The sequence below is a fragment of the Bos indicus x Bos taurus genome, chromosome X, assembly GCF_003369695.1.
Source record: "Bos indicus x Bos taurus breed Angus x Brahman F1 hybrid chromosome X, Bos_hybrid_MaternalHap_v2.0, whole genome shotgun sequence".
Taxonomy (NCBI): Eukaryota; Metazoa; Chordata; class Mammalia; order Artiodactyla; family Bovidae; genus Bos; species Bos indicus x Bos taurus.
The window spans coordinates 13,416,771-13,433,101 of record NC_040105.1 but is presented as its reverse complement, the minus strand read 5'-3'; the positions used below and the strand labels follow the sequence as shown (position 1 = coordinate 13,433,101).

General features: G+C 43.9%; 1 protein-coding gene and 1 long non-coding RNA gene across 5 annotated transcripts in view; one reads left to right on the top strand and one right to left on the bottom strand.

The window, feature by feature from the left end:
- Positions 1-3,614, top strand: part of LOC113887717 — a 19,063-nt gene extending 15,449 nt beyond the window's left edge. Inside the window, exon 3 of the long non-coding RNA XR_003509804.1 lies at positions 3,504-3,614. This is a non-coding gene — a long non-coding RNA (uncharacterized LOC113887717). The remainder of the gene's footprint in view (positions 1-3,503) is intronic.
- Positions 1-16,331, bottom strand: part of CA5B (carbonic anhydrase 5B) — a 27,496-nt gene extending 11,165 nt beyond the window's left edge. Inside the window, exons 1-2 of one of the 4 annotated variants that reach the window (XM_027534901.1) lie at positions 16,172-16,331; positions 7,159-7,353 (exon numbers count right to left, since the gene is read on the bottom strand). In XM_027534901.1, coding sequence (XP_027390702.1) covers positions 7,159-7,300 — 142 coding nt within the window. In that variant the 5' untranslated portion in view covers positions 7,301-7,353; positions 16,172-16,331. The remainder of the gene's footprint in view (positions 1-7,158; positions 7,354-16,171) is intronic. The other 3 variants (XM_027534899.1, XM_027534898.1, XM_027534900.1) reach the window with 3 other exon arrangements.

Here is a 16,331-nt window from a genome sequence, read left to right as displayed (position 1 = left end):
CCAGCTGTGAGGATTAGGCAGACATCCTGCAAAGCCTGGCCAGACGCTAGCATTGCTAAGGTCCCTGGAGTTCTGTCTGTCACTTGCGTAGCTATGACACTGTAAGTTCAGGGGTACACGCACACTCTGTCTCACACGGCATCACCGGTGCTGATTTTTCTACCAGAGTCAAGCGCCAGGTCTTTGTGGCAAGTCTCTGAGAAATCTCAACAAATTCCTTGTAATAAAGAGAGCTATGCACATGTGATGGACAGACTCCACGTGCGTAATTCGGGTCGTCCAGGTCTCTGCCCTTTAGAAGCAGCATGGATGGGCAGAACCAAGACCAGCAGGAAAACCAGACAAAATATGAATTGAGATAAATCATGACCAGTGCCCCTCTGTACCTCATCCTACCGCTGAGAACGAGCCTGAAGATTTGAGAAAGTGACAAGGCAGCTGCAGCCTAGTCAAACCCCTCTGTGCATGGCAGGGTCACTGGTACTCCACTTGTCAGAAAAAAACAGGCTTGCCTCTGGTTTCCTCTTACATGGGACATGGTTCTCTTCCTGAGATAGCTGCCCCAAGCGGAATCCTACAAGTGGCCCGCAGTAGAGACACAGAGCATGCCAAGGCAGTTTCTAGACCAGTGCTTCTCACAAGAGGGAGCTATGGGGACCCTAGGGGACATGTGGCAATGTCTGGAGACACTTTGAGTTGTCCAACTGGAGGAGGGTGCTACTGACATATAGTGGCTAGAGGCCAGAGATGCAGCTAAACATCCTACATAGTAGCAGGACGGGCTTTCACAAGAATTATATGGTCCCAAATATCAGTAATGCCAAAGTTGAGAAATCTTGGTCTAGAGCCAAAAGCAACAGGCAAACTCAGGGTATTCCCTTTTTTCTGCTCAGCTTTTCACATACTGCAGATCATCTCTTCTCTAGAGAGGTCTGAACCCAACGTTGTGGGTTTTTTCCCTCGCTATAAAGTAACTCCTGAAGAACAAGAACTTACTTGAGAGCAGGAGAACTTTCTGTTTCAGAAATCTAAAGTGAAAAATGAGGGGAACTGGCACCATATAATCATATTATTATTGGATTGGAATGCAGATTCCTTGCAGGCAGGAGCCGTGTCTTCCTTCCCCTTTATTGTGCCCTGTAGCTCCTAATTTGATAAATGCCCTTTCATCTGAGCATGGATTATCCAAATGGTATTGTTGGGTTAAAAAGCTGTATTTGGTTAGTGTTTACTTTGGTATTTTAAACCTTCCGGAAACCCCCAGAACAGCCCTGAGTCAGTCTTAAAGCTGACCGCCAGCAGAGACCTGACAACATTTCCCCTGAGATGCCCAGAGGCAGGCTGAGGCTTTGAGCATTCACACCCTTCAAAACCAGCTGGTGAGGGTCTGTCTCCCATGGAGCAGGAATGATGAGTAGATGCCTAAAACGATGCCCTGTTTCACCTTTAATTGGCCCCTACTTTGTTCAAGAAATGCCTAGAATCTTCTCCCTCACCCACACAAACAGCAGCCTGAGGAAACCAGGCCTGTTCCTTCAGTGGCTCTTTTATGGTCATAATGGGCCTCCCAGGTGGCACAGTAGTAAAGAATCCGCCTGCCAATGCAGGAGACACAAGAGACTCAGTTTGATCCCTGGGTTGGGAGGATCCCCTGACGTTGGAAATGGCAACCCACTCCAGTTATCTTGCCTGGAGAATTCCATGGATGGAGGAACCTGGAGGGCTGCAGTCATGGGGTCGCAAAGCAGGCAGGCATGGTCATAATATTCCTATCAATTCACGCCCTTCAATTCACAAGTTTAGCTTCCAGGCTTTCCCCCACTCACCTCCTCCTTTTGGAACCCAACCCCCCGCCCCCGATCAGGGAGCCCTTGGTCACTGTCTCCTTAGAGAAGCCAGCTTTTGCCCAGGGCTTGTTTTGCCATTGATAAAGTCACATTTTTGTTCTCTTCTCTCTTCCTCTTCCTCCATTCTAACAAAGTACAGATTAAAATGATTTCTTGATGGTTGCTCAGACTTTGCCTCAAAGCAGGAAGATGATTACGTGCTCTGACAACGGAGCCGGTGTTTCCAGTTTCTTCTTGTGTGTGGAAAATGAAATGAACAGCAAGAGTGATTCTATCAACCATGGTTTAAGGGGCTACACCACACTATTAGGTGTCATTAATGAAAGCCCTTAGATCTCATGTGCTTGGCTGGGCTTTAGTTCTTGTTTATGTGACTGGTCCTGGCTTTGATTTTTCTTTGTGCTTGTACCACCTATGGCTCCAGCCTGGGCTGGGATGGGGGAGGGGCATCGCTTTTAGCCCTTGAGAAGCTTATTCTTGCCTTAGCCCCTCAGTTCCTGCTCTTCCTTCTCCTCAGAAGTCAATTTCCCCTCATTGAGTTTATGGCTGGCTCCTATTACGTTTAGATATTGGGCTTGTCACTTCCTCAGTAAAATCTTCTCTCACTACCCTCTTATATAATACGATCCCCTCTTCTTATTTTTTAATCACAACACTGTGATCTTTTTCCCTCACATTTATTACATAGGCATAGTCATAATTATATACATGTGAAGGGTAGCACAATATGCTACTGTAGGGGAGTAAAAATAATTTTCCCTCAGCCTTTTAGATCCTTAGCTGAGACCCCCACACCCCCACCATAATAAAAAGACAGATTATAGGGAGAAAAAAAAATTAATTACCTACTTACTGGAATCCCCACAAGGATATAAAACTGAAAAGGCATCTGGAAAATTGTGGCTTAAATACTATTGAGCTAAGGGCTGGGACCAGTCTGGGACTTCAAAGGGGAGGAATGAATTTCACAGGAAGGTGAGAAGAGGAAATACATCCTAAACAAAGTTTATAGAAAGGTGAAAAAGTGATCTCCAGTAATAGTTGTCTTCCAAGTACAGGCCCCCTTTCTAATGTAAATGTATCTTGCAAAAAACCTGGTAATTTATACTCTGTTTCCAGAGCTTCTTTGTCTGCAGTGTCTCAAAATAATCAGCTCAAAATAATCCGTATGTCAAAGAGGCATATTTTGGGGTAGTGGAAGGGAACCGAATATGCAACCCCCAAATATATCTCTTTGGTATAAGGATTATTTTGAGAAACAGCAGACATAGGAGAAGCTCTGGAAACAGAGTGGAAGTTACCAATTTGTAAAGGAAATTTACATTTCCAGCAGAAAGCTCCATTTGAAAGGTTGTCTCCCTCTCAGTATCAGGAAGAGGAGGATGACTAAGTCACCAAAAACTCATCAGTCGAGAATGCAGGACTTAGATCTGTAGAACAGCCTTACCCTTGTTGAATGTGCTTTTCCTGGTCATCTCCAATAACACCCCTGTCTCAGCAGCAGCTTTTGTCTGTAGCTAGAGCGGGTATTGAAGGTGGTGTCTAGGGCCACCTGGAGGAATTACTGTTTTCCTGGGTCACTGCCATGTTATTGAGGAGGTATGCATGTTATTAAACCCTTTTTGTTTGTTTTCCTGTTAATCTGCCTTATTACAGAGGCCTCAGCCAGGACCCTAGAAGGCTAGAGGGAAAATGAGTTCTCCTCCTGCTGCTGCTGCTGCTGCTGCTGCTAAGTCACTTCAGTCATGTCCAACTCTGTGCGACCCCATAAACGGCAGCCCACCAGGCTCCCCCATCCCTGGGATTCTCCAGGCAAGAACGCTGGAATGGGTTGCCATTTCCTTCTCCAATGCATGAAAGCTCAGTCGTGTCCGACCCTCAGCGACTCCCTGGACTGCAGCCTACCAGGCTCCTCCATCCATGAGATTTTCCAGGCAAGAGTACTGGAGTGGGGTGCCATTGCCTTCTCCCAGATATGCAGCTAATACCACTCTAATGGCAGAAAGTGCAGAGAAACTAAAGAGTCTCTTGATGAGGGTGAAAAAGGAGAGTGAAAAAGCTGGCTTAAAACTCAATATTCAAAAAACTAAAATCATGGCACCCGGTCCCACCACTTCATGGCATATAGATGGGGAAACAGTGGAAACAGTGACAGATTTTATTTTCCTGGACTCCATAATCACTGCAGACGGTGACTGTTACCAAGAAATTAAAAGACACTTGCTCCTTGGAAGAAAAGCTATGAAAAAACCTAGACAGCACATTCAAAAGAAGAGACATCACTTTGCTGACAAAGGTCCGTCTAGTCAAAGCTATGGTTTTTCCAGTAGTCATGTATGGATGTGAAAGTCGGACTATAAAGAAAGCTGAGCACCAAACAATTGCTAGAGAAGACTCTTGAAAGTCCCTTGGACTGCAAGGAGATCCAACCAGTCCATCCCAAAGGAAATCAACCCTGAATATTCATTGGAAGGACTGATGCTGAAACTGAAGCTCCAATATTTTGGCCACCTGATGTGGGGAGCTGACTCATTGGAAAAGACCCTGATGCTGGGAAAAGATTGAAGGTGGGAGGAGAAGGGGATGACAGAGGATAAGATTGTTGGATGGCATCACCAAGTTAGTGGACATGACTTTAAACAAACTCTGGAAGATAGTGGAGGACAGAGGAGGCTGGCGGGCTGCAGTCCATGGGGTTGGAAAGAGTGGGACATGACTTAGCGACTGAATATCAATGGCTGCAGAGACCCCTGAGGCTGTTACTGTAATTCCAAAGGGCTCTTAATAGGTTCGTGGTTTCTCAAGATTATTTGAAAGTTAATGGAAGACAACACATTCTGGATATCCCAGCCTCTGTTATCTGGGGAATACAGAATTTTTTGTGAAGACATTGCAAAACAAACTTTTGAGTACTGTTGTTCTCCAGGCTTTATTGGTGTTCTTTAAAATTAATTGGAGCACTAATAGAACCGTTTTCTAACACTGTTCAGTTATTAATAGATAAGTACTGTAAACTAGAACTTTCTCTGATGATGAAAATGGCTGATAAGGTAAGTGCTAGGCACTTGTGGCTATTGTCAGCTACAGATTGGCATTTGCCATGGGCACTTGCCATCCATCTCTGCAAGAATTAAATTATGTATTGCTACAGCTGCTGATTTTCAACACCACCTGAAAGGAGATCAGGATTGAGAGCAGAAATGTGGCCCTCTGTGCTCAGGGAAAACCTGCAGTACAGGTCTTCAGATAGATATTTTCAGGAGCCAATTTTATGAGCCCAGTTCTTGTATCTCCTCATGTAGAAAAGCACTAATATCCTTCATGGTGACGACTGTTCCTCGCGACTAGACATTTAGGCTCAATTTCAGTAGGTGATGCATGAAATGTAATTGATTTTCTTTTCATTTTGGGTAACTGGTGCAGGCTTTTATCTTTATTTTATCATATTACCAGTCCGCAGGGTTAGGAGTGTCAACATTTACTGTCTGTAACTTGAGATCACAGCATATGGCAGTTTGAGTTGACACCAGTGATTGCCTGGGGCTGATGGGGAGTGAAGGTAGAGCACAGGGCACAGGCCCCAGTGAAACGCTGCTTCTCAACCTGCCATACCCTTCTCCTCCTCAGTCAGTCCTCGCTGTGCTCCCCAGATCCTGAAAATGGTCAGACATCTGAGGGAGCTGCTGAGCATATGACATGATGATGGTGGTGATGACGTAACAACTGTGGTACTGGAGGTAGCTGCTAGCACTGAGTTCTCGCTGTGTGGGAGGCACTCGCTAAGGACTTTGAACATTATCTTTTCTAACCCTCAACAGTTTTGGATCATTCTTGGTCACTGGGCCTTATGCTGAGGTACTGAGTTTCTAGGAACAATGAGTATTGTCCTTACAGCTAAACAGATGAGGGACCAGGACATGCTCAATGGCTCAGGGCAGCAAAGACCAAATATTATCCTGGGTGAAACAAAGAGGGACAGTATAAATGTCTAAAGCAAAACCAAATCATGACTGTCATCAGTCTATCTTAGTAAGCTACAAACAAGAACATGTGATGTGGGGAATTAATCAAGGGTAGCCCCTCATCCCTACATCACTACCACTTTTTGTTTTTGTCGTTACCAAAAGGAGCAAACTGTTTTATGGGTTTGTTTGTTTTTTTTTTTTTTTTTTTTTGGCCCCACCACTAGGCTTGTGGTATCTTGCTTCCCCAACCAGGGATCAAACCAGGGCCCTTGTCAGTGAAAGTGTGGAGTCCTAATTGCTTGACCACCAGGGAATTCCCTAGGAGCAAAGTATTCTAAAGACATGAGCATATTGAATATTAGACCCTTAACTTTCAAGTTTCTGTTAAAAAAAACCTTTCTGTTAGTAACTAGATAAACATGACTAATTTTTTCCCATTTTTAGCCTTAGACCACAAAGTGCCAGTGTTGAGAAGAAGCCATTCTGGGGAGGATGTGGGCTTGCTGGTAGGAAGCCACACCCAGCAACCAGAAATTTATTATGACTCAGGCCAGTTCAGTTAATGAGAACACAGTCAATGATGGAAGAAACAAAATAAACTTACAATAAAATATATATATATGAAGCAGTTTCAAGGCAATGGATTTAGCTAGATTGGCATTGCTCATAAATTCCTTTTTTAATGTGCAAATAAGGTCAGAGAGAGTAAGCCCAAGGAGGAAAAGTCGAGAAACCTACAATCTGGAAGCAAGCCAACATTGGAAAACTGTGTGAATTCACTGTGAATGGTGGAAAATATAGAAAATAACTATTTGGCAGATACACTTAACCAGCTCATTAAACTCATGTCTCCACCATCACACACATTATCCTCTCCTATCATCCCAGGGGTTCTGTGCCAGTGTGACTTTGCCTCCAGGGGACCTTTAGGGAGGTCTTGGGACAGTTAGGGATGCCATGCAACATCTGTGTGCAGAGTCCAGCCCCAACAGCATGGAATGAGCACCCAATGGCAGCAGTGCCATGGAGTCAGGGAAGACCATCTGCCACCTCCCACACACGGGCCAGTTGGTCAGCTACAAGTAACTCTTCCGCAATTTCTAATGAGGGATGGAATGTTCCAGAGTACATCATCATGATGTGTGCCTCAGACTTAGGTCAGCTGTAGCTCAATAAAGTTAGGGGGAAAACTTCCCATATTTTAACAGAGAAATAATGGGGTATTCTCCTCAAGGCATCTAATCCCAGTCTGGAATGCCACTGACATCAGAGCTGCACACACTCAACACACGTGACTCTTAGGAAACCACCAGGCTTCCGCTCTGTCCAGGCAGCCATGTACTCACAGACTCGGTTCCGGGATTTGTAAGTGCAGGTGTAGAGGCTGCAAGGCCTTGCAGGCATGGACCTCGGAATCTGGAACCTTCTCCACAGTGTCTTGTATGGAGAGGCTTGAAGAATGGCCCTCAGGTGACTCATCATCACCATCTTTAGCTTAAAATCTTGATCAGCTCTCCAGTAGCTTGCAGAAACCTAATAACCTAGAGGCAGGACAGAAGAGGCAAAGCCATAAATAATAGAGGTCCCGATCATGTGGAAAACATTCAGATTATTAGTACATAGGAGGGGAGGCCAAATGAGAGTCAGTCATTTATCCACTTTTATTCCTCAAATGCATTGTTCACCTCATTGGCAGGTCCAGATGACTGACTCAGGCGGCTTGCCTTTCCCTTAAGGTTACTAAATATTAGCGGCTCAGAGAAAGGACTCTCTTAATCCACAAAATGAAAGACTCATAACAATACAGTTTCTTAAAAACAAAAATTTACTCCTTGAAATCCAGATTAATAGTCCAGCATGGTTCTGATATTTAGGAGAAACCAAAGATTAAAGTTTCCTCCAGGCAGCCTGAATTTAAAAAAAAAATTAATTTGCATCTGGACTGCTTTAAAAAAAAAAAAAAAAACAAGATATATCCCCTGAAAATACTCATGGGTAGTTTTTGAAACACTTTTAAATGCTAGTGTGTCCTTTAAAGAGGTAGGTCTCATATCCCTACATGTAAGACCCAAAGGACTCCCATAGTTCTGCCTGATCTGAAAGAGAAACCTTCCTGAATATGTGAACCTAACCTAACCTCACAGCTTGGGAATTCTGCCAGTAAACATTTTCATTTCAACATTTCTTTACTCTTAAACACTCTGTTGGGTGCTGGGAGGTAGTAAAGATGAAGTAGAGCATAAAAAAGAATGAAGTCCTCGTACATGCTATAATGTGCTGAACCTCAAAAACAGTGTGCTAAGTGAAAGAAGCCAGACACAGAAGGTCATGTATGGTATGATTTCATTCGTATGAAATACTCAGAATAGGGAAATCTACAGAGACAGAAAACAGGTTGAGCAGATGGGGAAATGGGGACTAACTGCTGAATGGGCATGGGGTTTTCTTTTGGGTGATATAATTGTTTTGGAACTAGATAGAAGTAGTTGTTACATAACATTGGGACTGTACTAAATGCCTCTGAATTGTACATTTTAAAATGGCTAATTTGGGGAATTCCCTGGTGATCCAGTGATTAAGACTCCTCACTCCACTGCAGGGGACCTGGATTCTCCCTGGTCAGGAACTGGGATCCCACAGGCCACGCACTGTGGCCAAAATATTAAAGATAAAATAGCTAATCTTATGTTGTGTGAATTTTGCCTCAATAAAATTATGCACATCATATGGGAAAGAAAACACACACCAAACCAGTTCTCAGCAGGTATTGGTACCTCCTGAGTCTGCTTTCTCCTGGCAAAGGAGGCCTCTCAGCAATTTGGCCTTGACTGGGGTGCAAAGGCACCAAAAGGGAAACTGAGGGGACAAGAAGACATGTCACTTACTGACCTGAACTTTATTCATTCATACCATGTTTCCCCAAGAAGAGTGTTAGATACAGAAAAAGCACATGACCCCAAGCGATGCTGAGCAAGGAGAGACACATTCTCCTTTCATCCTCCCTCTGTTCATATACTTCACTGCAATTAATTAGCCATGAACTAGCCTTTCTGCCTGTACTGCTGCCCTTGTCACTGCTAGCTCCGAGCTGGAGGAGACAAGGCTGCACCCAAGGGAAAGGAAAGAAAATCACACCTAAGGTGTGTCCAGTGAACGCAGGACACAGAGAACAGAGTTACTTCCTGCCACTGCCCTGCAAAGCACAAGTGAGGGCTCCAGACAGATCTCTATAACTGGCTCCCCACAAACCATGTGCCCACACCCGTATTGTAACATGAAGCACAGCGTGGTGACAAGCCAGCCTTTCAGCCCGGGGCCATGCCCTCTGTTGTACACATCACTTTGCCAATGAACACACCAAACTAAGGGAGTGGAGGTGCATGGTCTAAAGGAAAGGAGACTGATAGGGAGCTCGTGACTCCCAGGGAGGCTCCTCTCCTGCAAGCCTAGCTCCCTACCTAGTGTCTTTAGGCCAGTGACACCTAAAGTGTGTCTGCATTGCCAGAGGATATTTGATATTCTCAAACCAAGTTAAAATCACTTTTGTTCATAGTTTTATGTGTATGTTTGCATATATACATTTTTAAGGGCGTGGGTATGTAAAAATATACCTTATTTAAGATATGCAAAGTCTGACACGATTTCAAATAGAGACTGATAATGAAATTTCAAGACATTATCTTGATAGTGCCTTGAGTCAAATGAGTACCTTATTTTCAAAAATCTTAATATTTGAAATATCATTAACAATTAACTGAGCAAGGTTAAAGAGTGGACAATTTGCCACATCAATTCAGAATCTATTTCTGCTTTTTAAAGTTTTTTTATTTTGGAAAACTTCAAACTTATAGAAATAGTCAAAATACTGTAATAAAACCACCTATGTACTTGGTACTGCGTTTCATCAATTATTTCTTGGTGGCTAAGCAAGTTTTATTTGTGTCCAACCCACCACTTTCCCTCTCTGAATTATTTGAAACAAATCCAAGAAATCTTAGAAACTTATCCATTATTTTATTTTCCATATGAAAGTGAAAGTGAAAGTCACTCAGTCGTGTCCAACTCTTGTGACCCCATAGACTGTCCATGGAATTCTCTGGGCCAGAATACTGGAGTGGGTAGCCTTTCCCTTCTCCAGGGGATCTTCCCAACCCAGGGATCGAACCCAGGTCTCCTGCATTGCAGGCAGATTCTTTACCAACTGAGCTATCAGGGAAGCCAGGGAAAATATCCTCCAAATTCATAGTTTGTTCTCCATGAAAATTATCTGTATGAAATAGCCCTTGGCAATAGTTTATTGGCAGAATATGAAAACTATCAATTTTTTAAACTTAAAAACAGCACAACAGCCCAGTAACCAGATACTTTCTCAATGCCTACCTATCCCTTAAAGTAAATACTTCATTTCTCTCTTGATATCTCCACTCTAATCTTGGATTAGCGCTCAGGTTCAGAACTTTATGCTTCTAATTTATAAGACTGTGTCTAGCATGAAACAGCATAATCTATAATCACGGGTCACCAGGGTCAAAGGAGTATATGAATGGAAATGTTTAAGATTAAGACTGAAGGGAGTTCCCTGGCAGTCCAGTGGTTAAGGCTCCCAATGCAGGGGGCATGGGTTCAATCCCTGATCAGGTAACTAAGATCTTGCATGCCACACAGCACAGCCGCAAAGAAAACAAAAAAGATTAAGATTTAATGTACGTCCTTCAATTTATGCAAGAAAGAATCCAGAACCAGAGGAGCAGGAAAAACAGTCATTCAATAACACTGCACAAGAAGTTGACTTTCTGTGACTTCAAATAGTGTCAGATCTGAGAAAAGCCCAGAAAATCCTGTTAAGTATTACATAAATGAAAATTATTATTACTCAAATTGAATTAGCTAAAATGCTACCCATGATATAAGTACAAAAATTAAGAAACTACAAAGCAGCTTTAGATGATTTTTAATGTCATTATTTTCTTTTTAAGACAGTATTATCAAGTAATTCCAACTAAATAGGATTCTCTCTGATAAAATCAATTTGTAAAATTTCAAAATTGCTAAGAGATATGGGGAAACCTTGCCTTAATTCTGCTCTTCTTTCCATTGACTTCCATTCCTGTATTGAAGCAATAATGAGTGATTATATCATGTAAAGCATTGTGCTGGGTTAAGATAATAAAGTTATGTTTTCTCCTTATTCTCACAAGCTTGCCATCTACAAAGAAAAACTATTTAAACAAATAACTTCTCTCTTTAAGTTACTTTTTCATTGAGTAAAATATACATATTGTTTTCACCTTTTTAAAGTATACAGTTAGTGGCATTAAATACATTCACAATGTTGTGTAACCATCACCACTATCTATACCCAAAACTTTTTCATCATCCTCAAAACAAGCTCTGTACCCATTAAACAATAACTCCCCATTCCTTCCTACTTCATAGCCCCCAGGAACCTCTATTCTTTCTGTCTCCATGTACTTGCCTACTCCACAGTGGACTCATAGAATATTTTTTTCCCTGAGTCTGGCTTATTTCACTTAGCATAATTAAATACTTCTTAATCAAAGTCAGATCTGATGACAGCCCTGACTTAATTCAGTGAGAACATAGAGGGTAGAGGCTTTAACTTTCAGAAACAGGTATCATCTGGAACCATGGGTCACAGGAGACAGTTTTAACAGGTGGGGCAAAGGCAGAGAGATGGCCAGGGAGGAATGATAAGGAAATTTAGGGGATGGATGGACTGCTTAAGAGCCAAGGCCAGAGAGGACGACTGGGGTTGAGTTGAAATGGGAAGAGCCTTGGGTTTGTTCAGTAATCAATCTCAGTGTCAGAAGAGGTGGGCAAACATGTGAAAAAGGACTCCTTTCTTGCTTAAAATCTGGATGGTAGAAGACACTTACTAATGCCCAGGAAGACAGTGCCAAGTGTAAGATACTGGTTTGTCCTTCAAAGGGAAGGTCATGATAAGACAAGGCCACAGACATGCCTGATGACTGAGGGAATTGTACAGAAAAATGGGCACACACTTGGCCCTGCCTATGGAGCTGTGTGGGGAATCTGAGGCCTGTTGGCATGGCACCTGGAGAAGTCTGGGTAACTGATCCTTGGTCTAGCTCCACAGAGAGCAATCAGGAAAGCACTGAGGCCAGGGTGAGCTGACATCATAGGCTGGGGCTGACTGCTGGGGCCATGGCCAGGGGGACTGCCCTGCAAGCTACAGTCGTGCTGTCTGGGAACAGCACTGAGGCTAATGACACATGGCCCAGAGGAAGTGTCTCCTGTCCACTTCGACACTGGCTGTCTAGGGCTAGGGGGAAATGAGAGCTCCAGATGATCTAACATGACCCTCACTCACAGTAGTCTCCCAGGGCCCACCCAGGGGTGGGGTGCACGTAGTAGTCTGGAGAGCTGAACCTGTGTCCCCTAAGAATGCCGCTGACCTCACTGAAGGAGAACACTGACTCTGAAGATTACTTTTTGTGTTTTTAGACAAAAACAAAACCCAAATCCTTTTTTTTGTAACAAAGCCAAGTGTATCAGAACTTCCCATCATCCCAAGTCTTCTATGAATATTTTTCAAGGTGTTGGCTAAGCAGATACTCAGGGAACACAGTGGAAGGTAGAGCTGGATAGAGATTTGAGATTAATTAAGGGAATATTAATTTCCAAGAGACAAGGTGACTTTCAGATGTTATTCCATGTGTACAGGATGAAGCACTGATGGTTTCTGATGACTCTGTCAGCTTGGCACAGGATGGATGGGACTAGGCAAACAGGGGAGCCAGGAAAGCCATTCAATCCATCACTCTTATTCTGTCATTCATGAGGACATCAATCAAATATGATAAATAGCAACGGTGTGGACAATTAAACTAAAATACGTTCAGTGAAAAGTAGAGCAGGGTAAGGTGAATTTGTAGTGCTACAGGGGAGGGGGTGTTGGGTTTTAAATAAATTGCTCAGGAGAGACCTTATTGAGAAGGTGAAATTTGAGCAAAGACCTTATTGAGAAGGTGAAATTGCTCAGGAGAGACCTTATTGAGAAGGTGAAAGAATTAGTTATATGGCTTTCAGGAGGAGGGTTATTCCAGGCAGAGGGAAATGCCTGTGCAAAAACCCTGAGGTGGGAGCTTGTCTGGCACATTCAGGGGACAGTGAGGAGGCCAATATGGCAGGAGTGCAGCAAAGCAGAAGTAAGGCAGTACGAGATGGGGTCCAGAGGTAATGAATGCTAAGCAGATTTCTAGGCCATTGTAAAGGTTCCCCACTGTGGGGACACAGTAGAGTTTTTGGAGTAGAGGAGGAATTTAATCTGAAATACATTTTAAAAATGTCATTCAGGGTACCCTATTGGAAAATGACCAGAATGTAAGAAAGAAGCAGGGACCCCATTCAGGATAATCCAGGGGCTACAACTAAAGATGCTGCAGTGGACGTGGTGGGAAGTGGTTGGGCCTTGGCTGTATCTTGGGGACACAGCCTGTAAGATGTGAAAGAAAGCAGTCAAGGAACACTGGCAGATTCTTGGCCTAAACAACTGCAAGGATGGAGTTGCCATGAACTGAGACGGGAAGGCTGTGTGTGGAAAAGGTTTTGGGTGGGAAATCCGTAGATTGGATTTGGGTATGTGGAGTTTGAAATGAAATTCCAATAATTCAAGTGAGAGAATATGGTAGAATAGTCTACCTCATGGTAGAACGAGGATGAATCCCTGAACAGAGAAACAGAACTGGGCACAGCGGGCGAGGAGGGAAAGATGGTGCTCTTATTGCTAACCCTACTGGATTTGAGGTACTGGGGCGGCGGCAGGCAAGAGCAGAGGTCTAGGGAGAGTTGGCAATGCAGCGCTGCTGCTCAGGAGACGTGAGGCTAGAAAAAGAAGCAAAATCCCCTCCCCCAGGGGTAACAGGTATCTAGAGGGAGACTAACAAAATGGAGTGATTAGGGAGGCCTAGAGAAAGGGACGGAGAAGGCAATGGCACCCCACTCCAGTACTCTTGCCTGGAAAATCCCATGGACGGAGGAGCCTGGTAGGCTGTAGTCCATGAGGTCTCTAAGAGTCGGACACGACTGAGCGACTTCACTTTGACTTTTCACTTTCATGCATTGGAGAAGGAAATGGCAACCTACTCCAGTGTTCTTGCCTGGAGAATCCCAGGGACGGGGGAGCCTGGTGGGCTGCCATCTATGGGGTCGCACAGAGTCGGACACAACTGAAGCGACTTAGCAGCAGCAGCAGCAGAGAAAGGGAAGTCAAATGCAATCAAGGAAGGAAGGGAGCATGAAAGGTCAGGGGCAAGAAGGTTCCAGGGAAATCCAAATAGAAAGAAAAGTTAGCTAATGCTCAGTTACAATACCTGTAACAATACATGAGATTATTTATGCTAAAGCCAAAGGCCAATCCCCTCTGTTACATTAAAAGGTAGAATTTATTGAGAGGTGAGGTGGTTATTTAAATTTACCCATGGGTCTTATAAAGCCCAAGCTAGTGAAACCACAAATGTTTAATTATCAACCATAATACGTAACAGTGAACTACTAGCAGACATTAATGGGTGTCACAGAAAATCTGTCCTTACTTATGTGTGTCCTTAAAGATGGGACCATGGGATGAAGGGGCCCCAGAAGAGCCTTTGTTATTGCTAATTATTTATGTATGTCCCTGGATCTTACTAATACATCCCTTATCTGTTTTGCAGACTTGGAAATGTGTGAGAAAAAAAAAGATTCTGAAAGCCTTTAAAAAATCATTCATAAATCATGCATTAAACGACAGTAATTTGAACTCTGCCTGATTAAGCAATTTATAATACATGCAAAACAGCAAAAAAAAAAAAAAAAAGGTACTGTAACTAAAGGTTACAATTACATTGAAAAAAAATGCCTGATTTTCATCAGATTCACTTTTCCGTTTCTCACCTCTTCATTTCCAAAGGAAGCAAGCCTTTTGCAGTTCCCTGACATGGAAATTAGGGGTTATGTTGCCATGTCTTGACTGAAAAAGCTGAGTTTCTTCTCACCCACTTCTCTGATAGCAGGATCCCAATCTGGGATTGTCGAAGGTTTCAGAATACATTTCTAGTAGCTGTTTTGCGTGCTGCAATTAACTTCCCCAGTGCGGCCAGTGAGATGAAATGCATTTCCCTCCTTCCATCAGATTTCCAAAATACACATATTTCCTCATAAGTCACTCAGTCTTTATTGAGTTCTGACTGTTAGCAGTCACAGCCTTTTGCCTGGCTCCTAGGACAACAAGGCAGGAGTGTACAGAGAGAATGGTGTCCTGCTGCTCTTGACCTTTTGGTGAATTTTAGTCCTGCTATTATGTAAAAATTGTCTGAGTAAAGGAAGAAAGCTCCAGATAGCTGAAAGGCTTTCCATTCCCCGAAATGTGCAAAAATAGTGATCCTTCTGTAGGATGTGCAAGGGAGGAGAGGGGTAGGGTCTAGGACAGCTTCCCTCAGAGAAATCTAGCTACTCCCTTGCATATTCCAGCAAGGTTTTTAATAGCAGAGTGAAGATGGCCAGATTAGTAGTAAAGGAAGAAGGGGAAGCAGAAAGCAATGTGGTTTTCAGTGGCTGGGTGAGAACAAGTTCTGTCCAAATCAAGGTGTACACATTAACTTCTCAAATTTCTCAGTTTCCCAGTGAAAAGACGCCAGAGGGGAGGGTACTTATATTAACAAGTTGGCACCAGCCTCAGGGCAGTAGCATTTAACACTGAATTTTAACACTGAATGCCACAAAGACTCAAAACAGACATCAACAATGTTTGTTCTACAGAGGTTCTCCTCCAGTTCTGGGGCGGGGCACAAAACAAAAAGGCAAGAGGGAATTGTGGAATGGAGAACGCTCAGATTTGTCCACGTGACACAGCTGTGCTGCAGATACCCTGCCCTGGGGGTGGTTATGACTCCGTTCTCAGACCCAGACATATGGGGGGGCGGAAATGCAGGGAAGACCCAAGTCATTCCCAGTTTGCTGCGCCTCAGTTTTTGGATCTGCAATCTCAGATTTGTAGTCCTTATTCCAATTTCAAGCTATTTCACAGCAGGTTGGACTTTATTGAGTTATTCACGTCCAACCACCCCTAGCAAAACTCCCTCCCAAGTAACTACCCTTATGCCCCGACAAGTTCCCTGAGACAGCTGTTTACCCGTCGACTGCAAATAATCCTAAAGGAGGTGCAGCCATTTGGTTGGTGACTCCCACAGTAGAAGAGGTCTCCGGGGCGAGGAGAACAGGTGGGGGCGATGCCCTACGGACCTCCGCAGTAAATTCGCAGGACCAACAGCTGTCCGGGCCCCGAGACCCGGCCTGCCTCCGGTATAGTCCCCAATCTACGTGGCTACCCATCCTTACCTGAGCCTTTCCCCAGAGAACGAACCTTGCGGCTTGCTCCAGTCACGGACTCGCAGCAGGAGCGCTTGGCCATCGTAGCCACGCCTCCATCTCGCCCACAGCCCCGACCAAGCGCGTACCCCTCTAGGTCACGCCCCATATGGGATAGCCACGCCCCTCC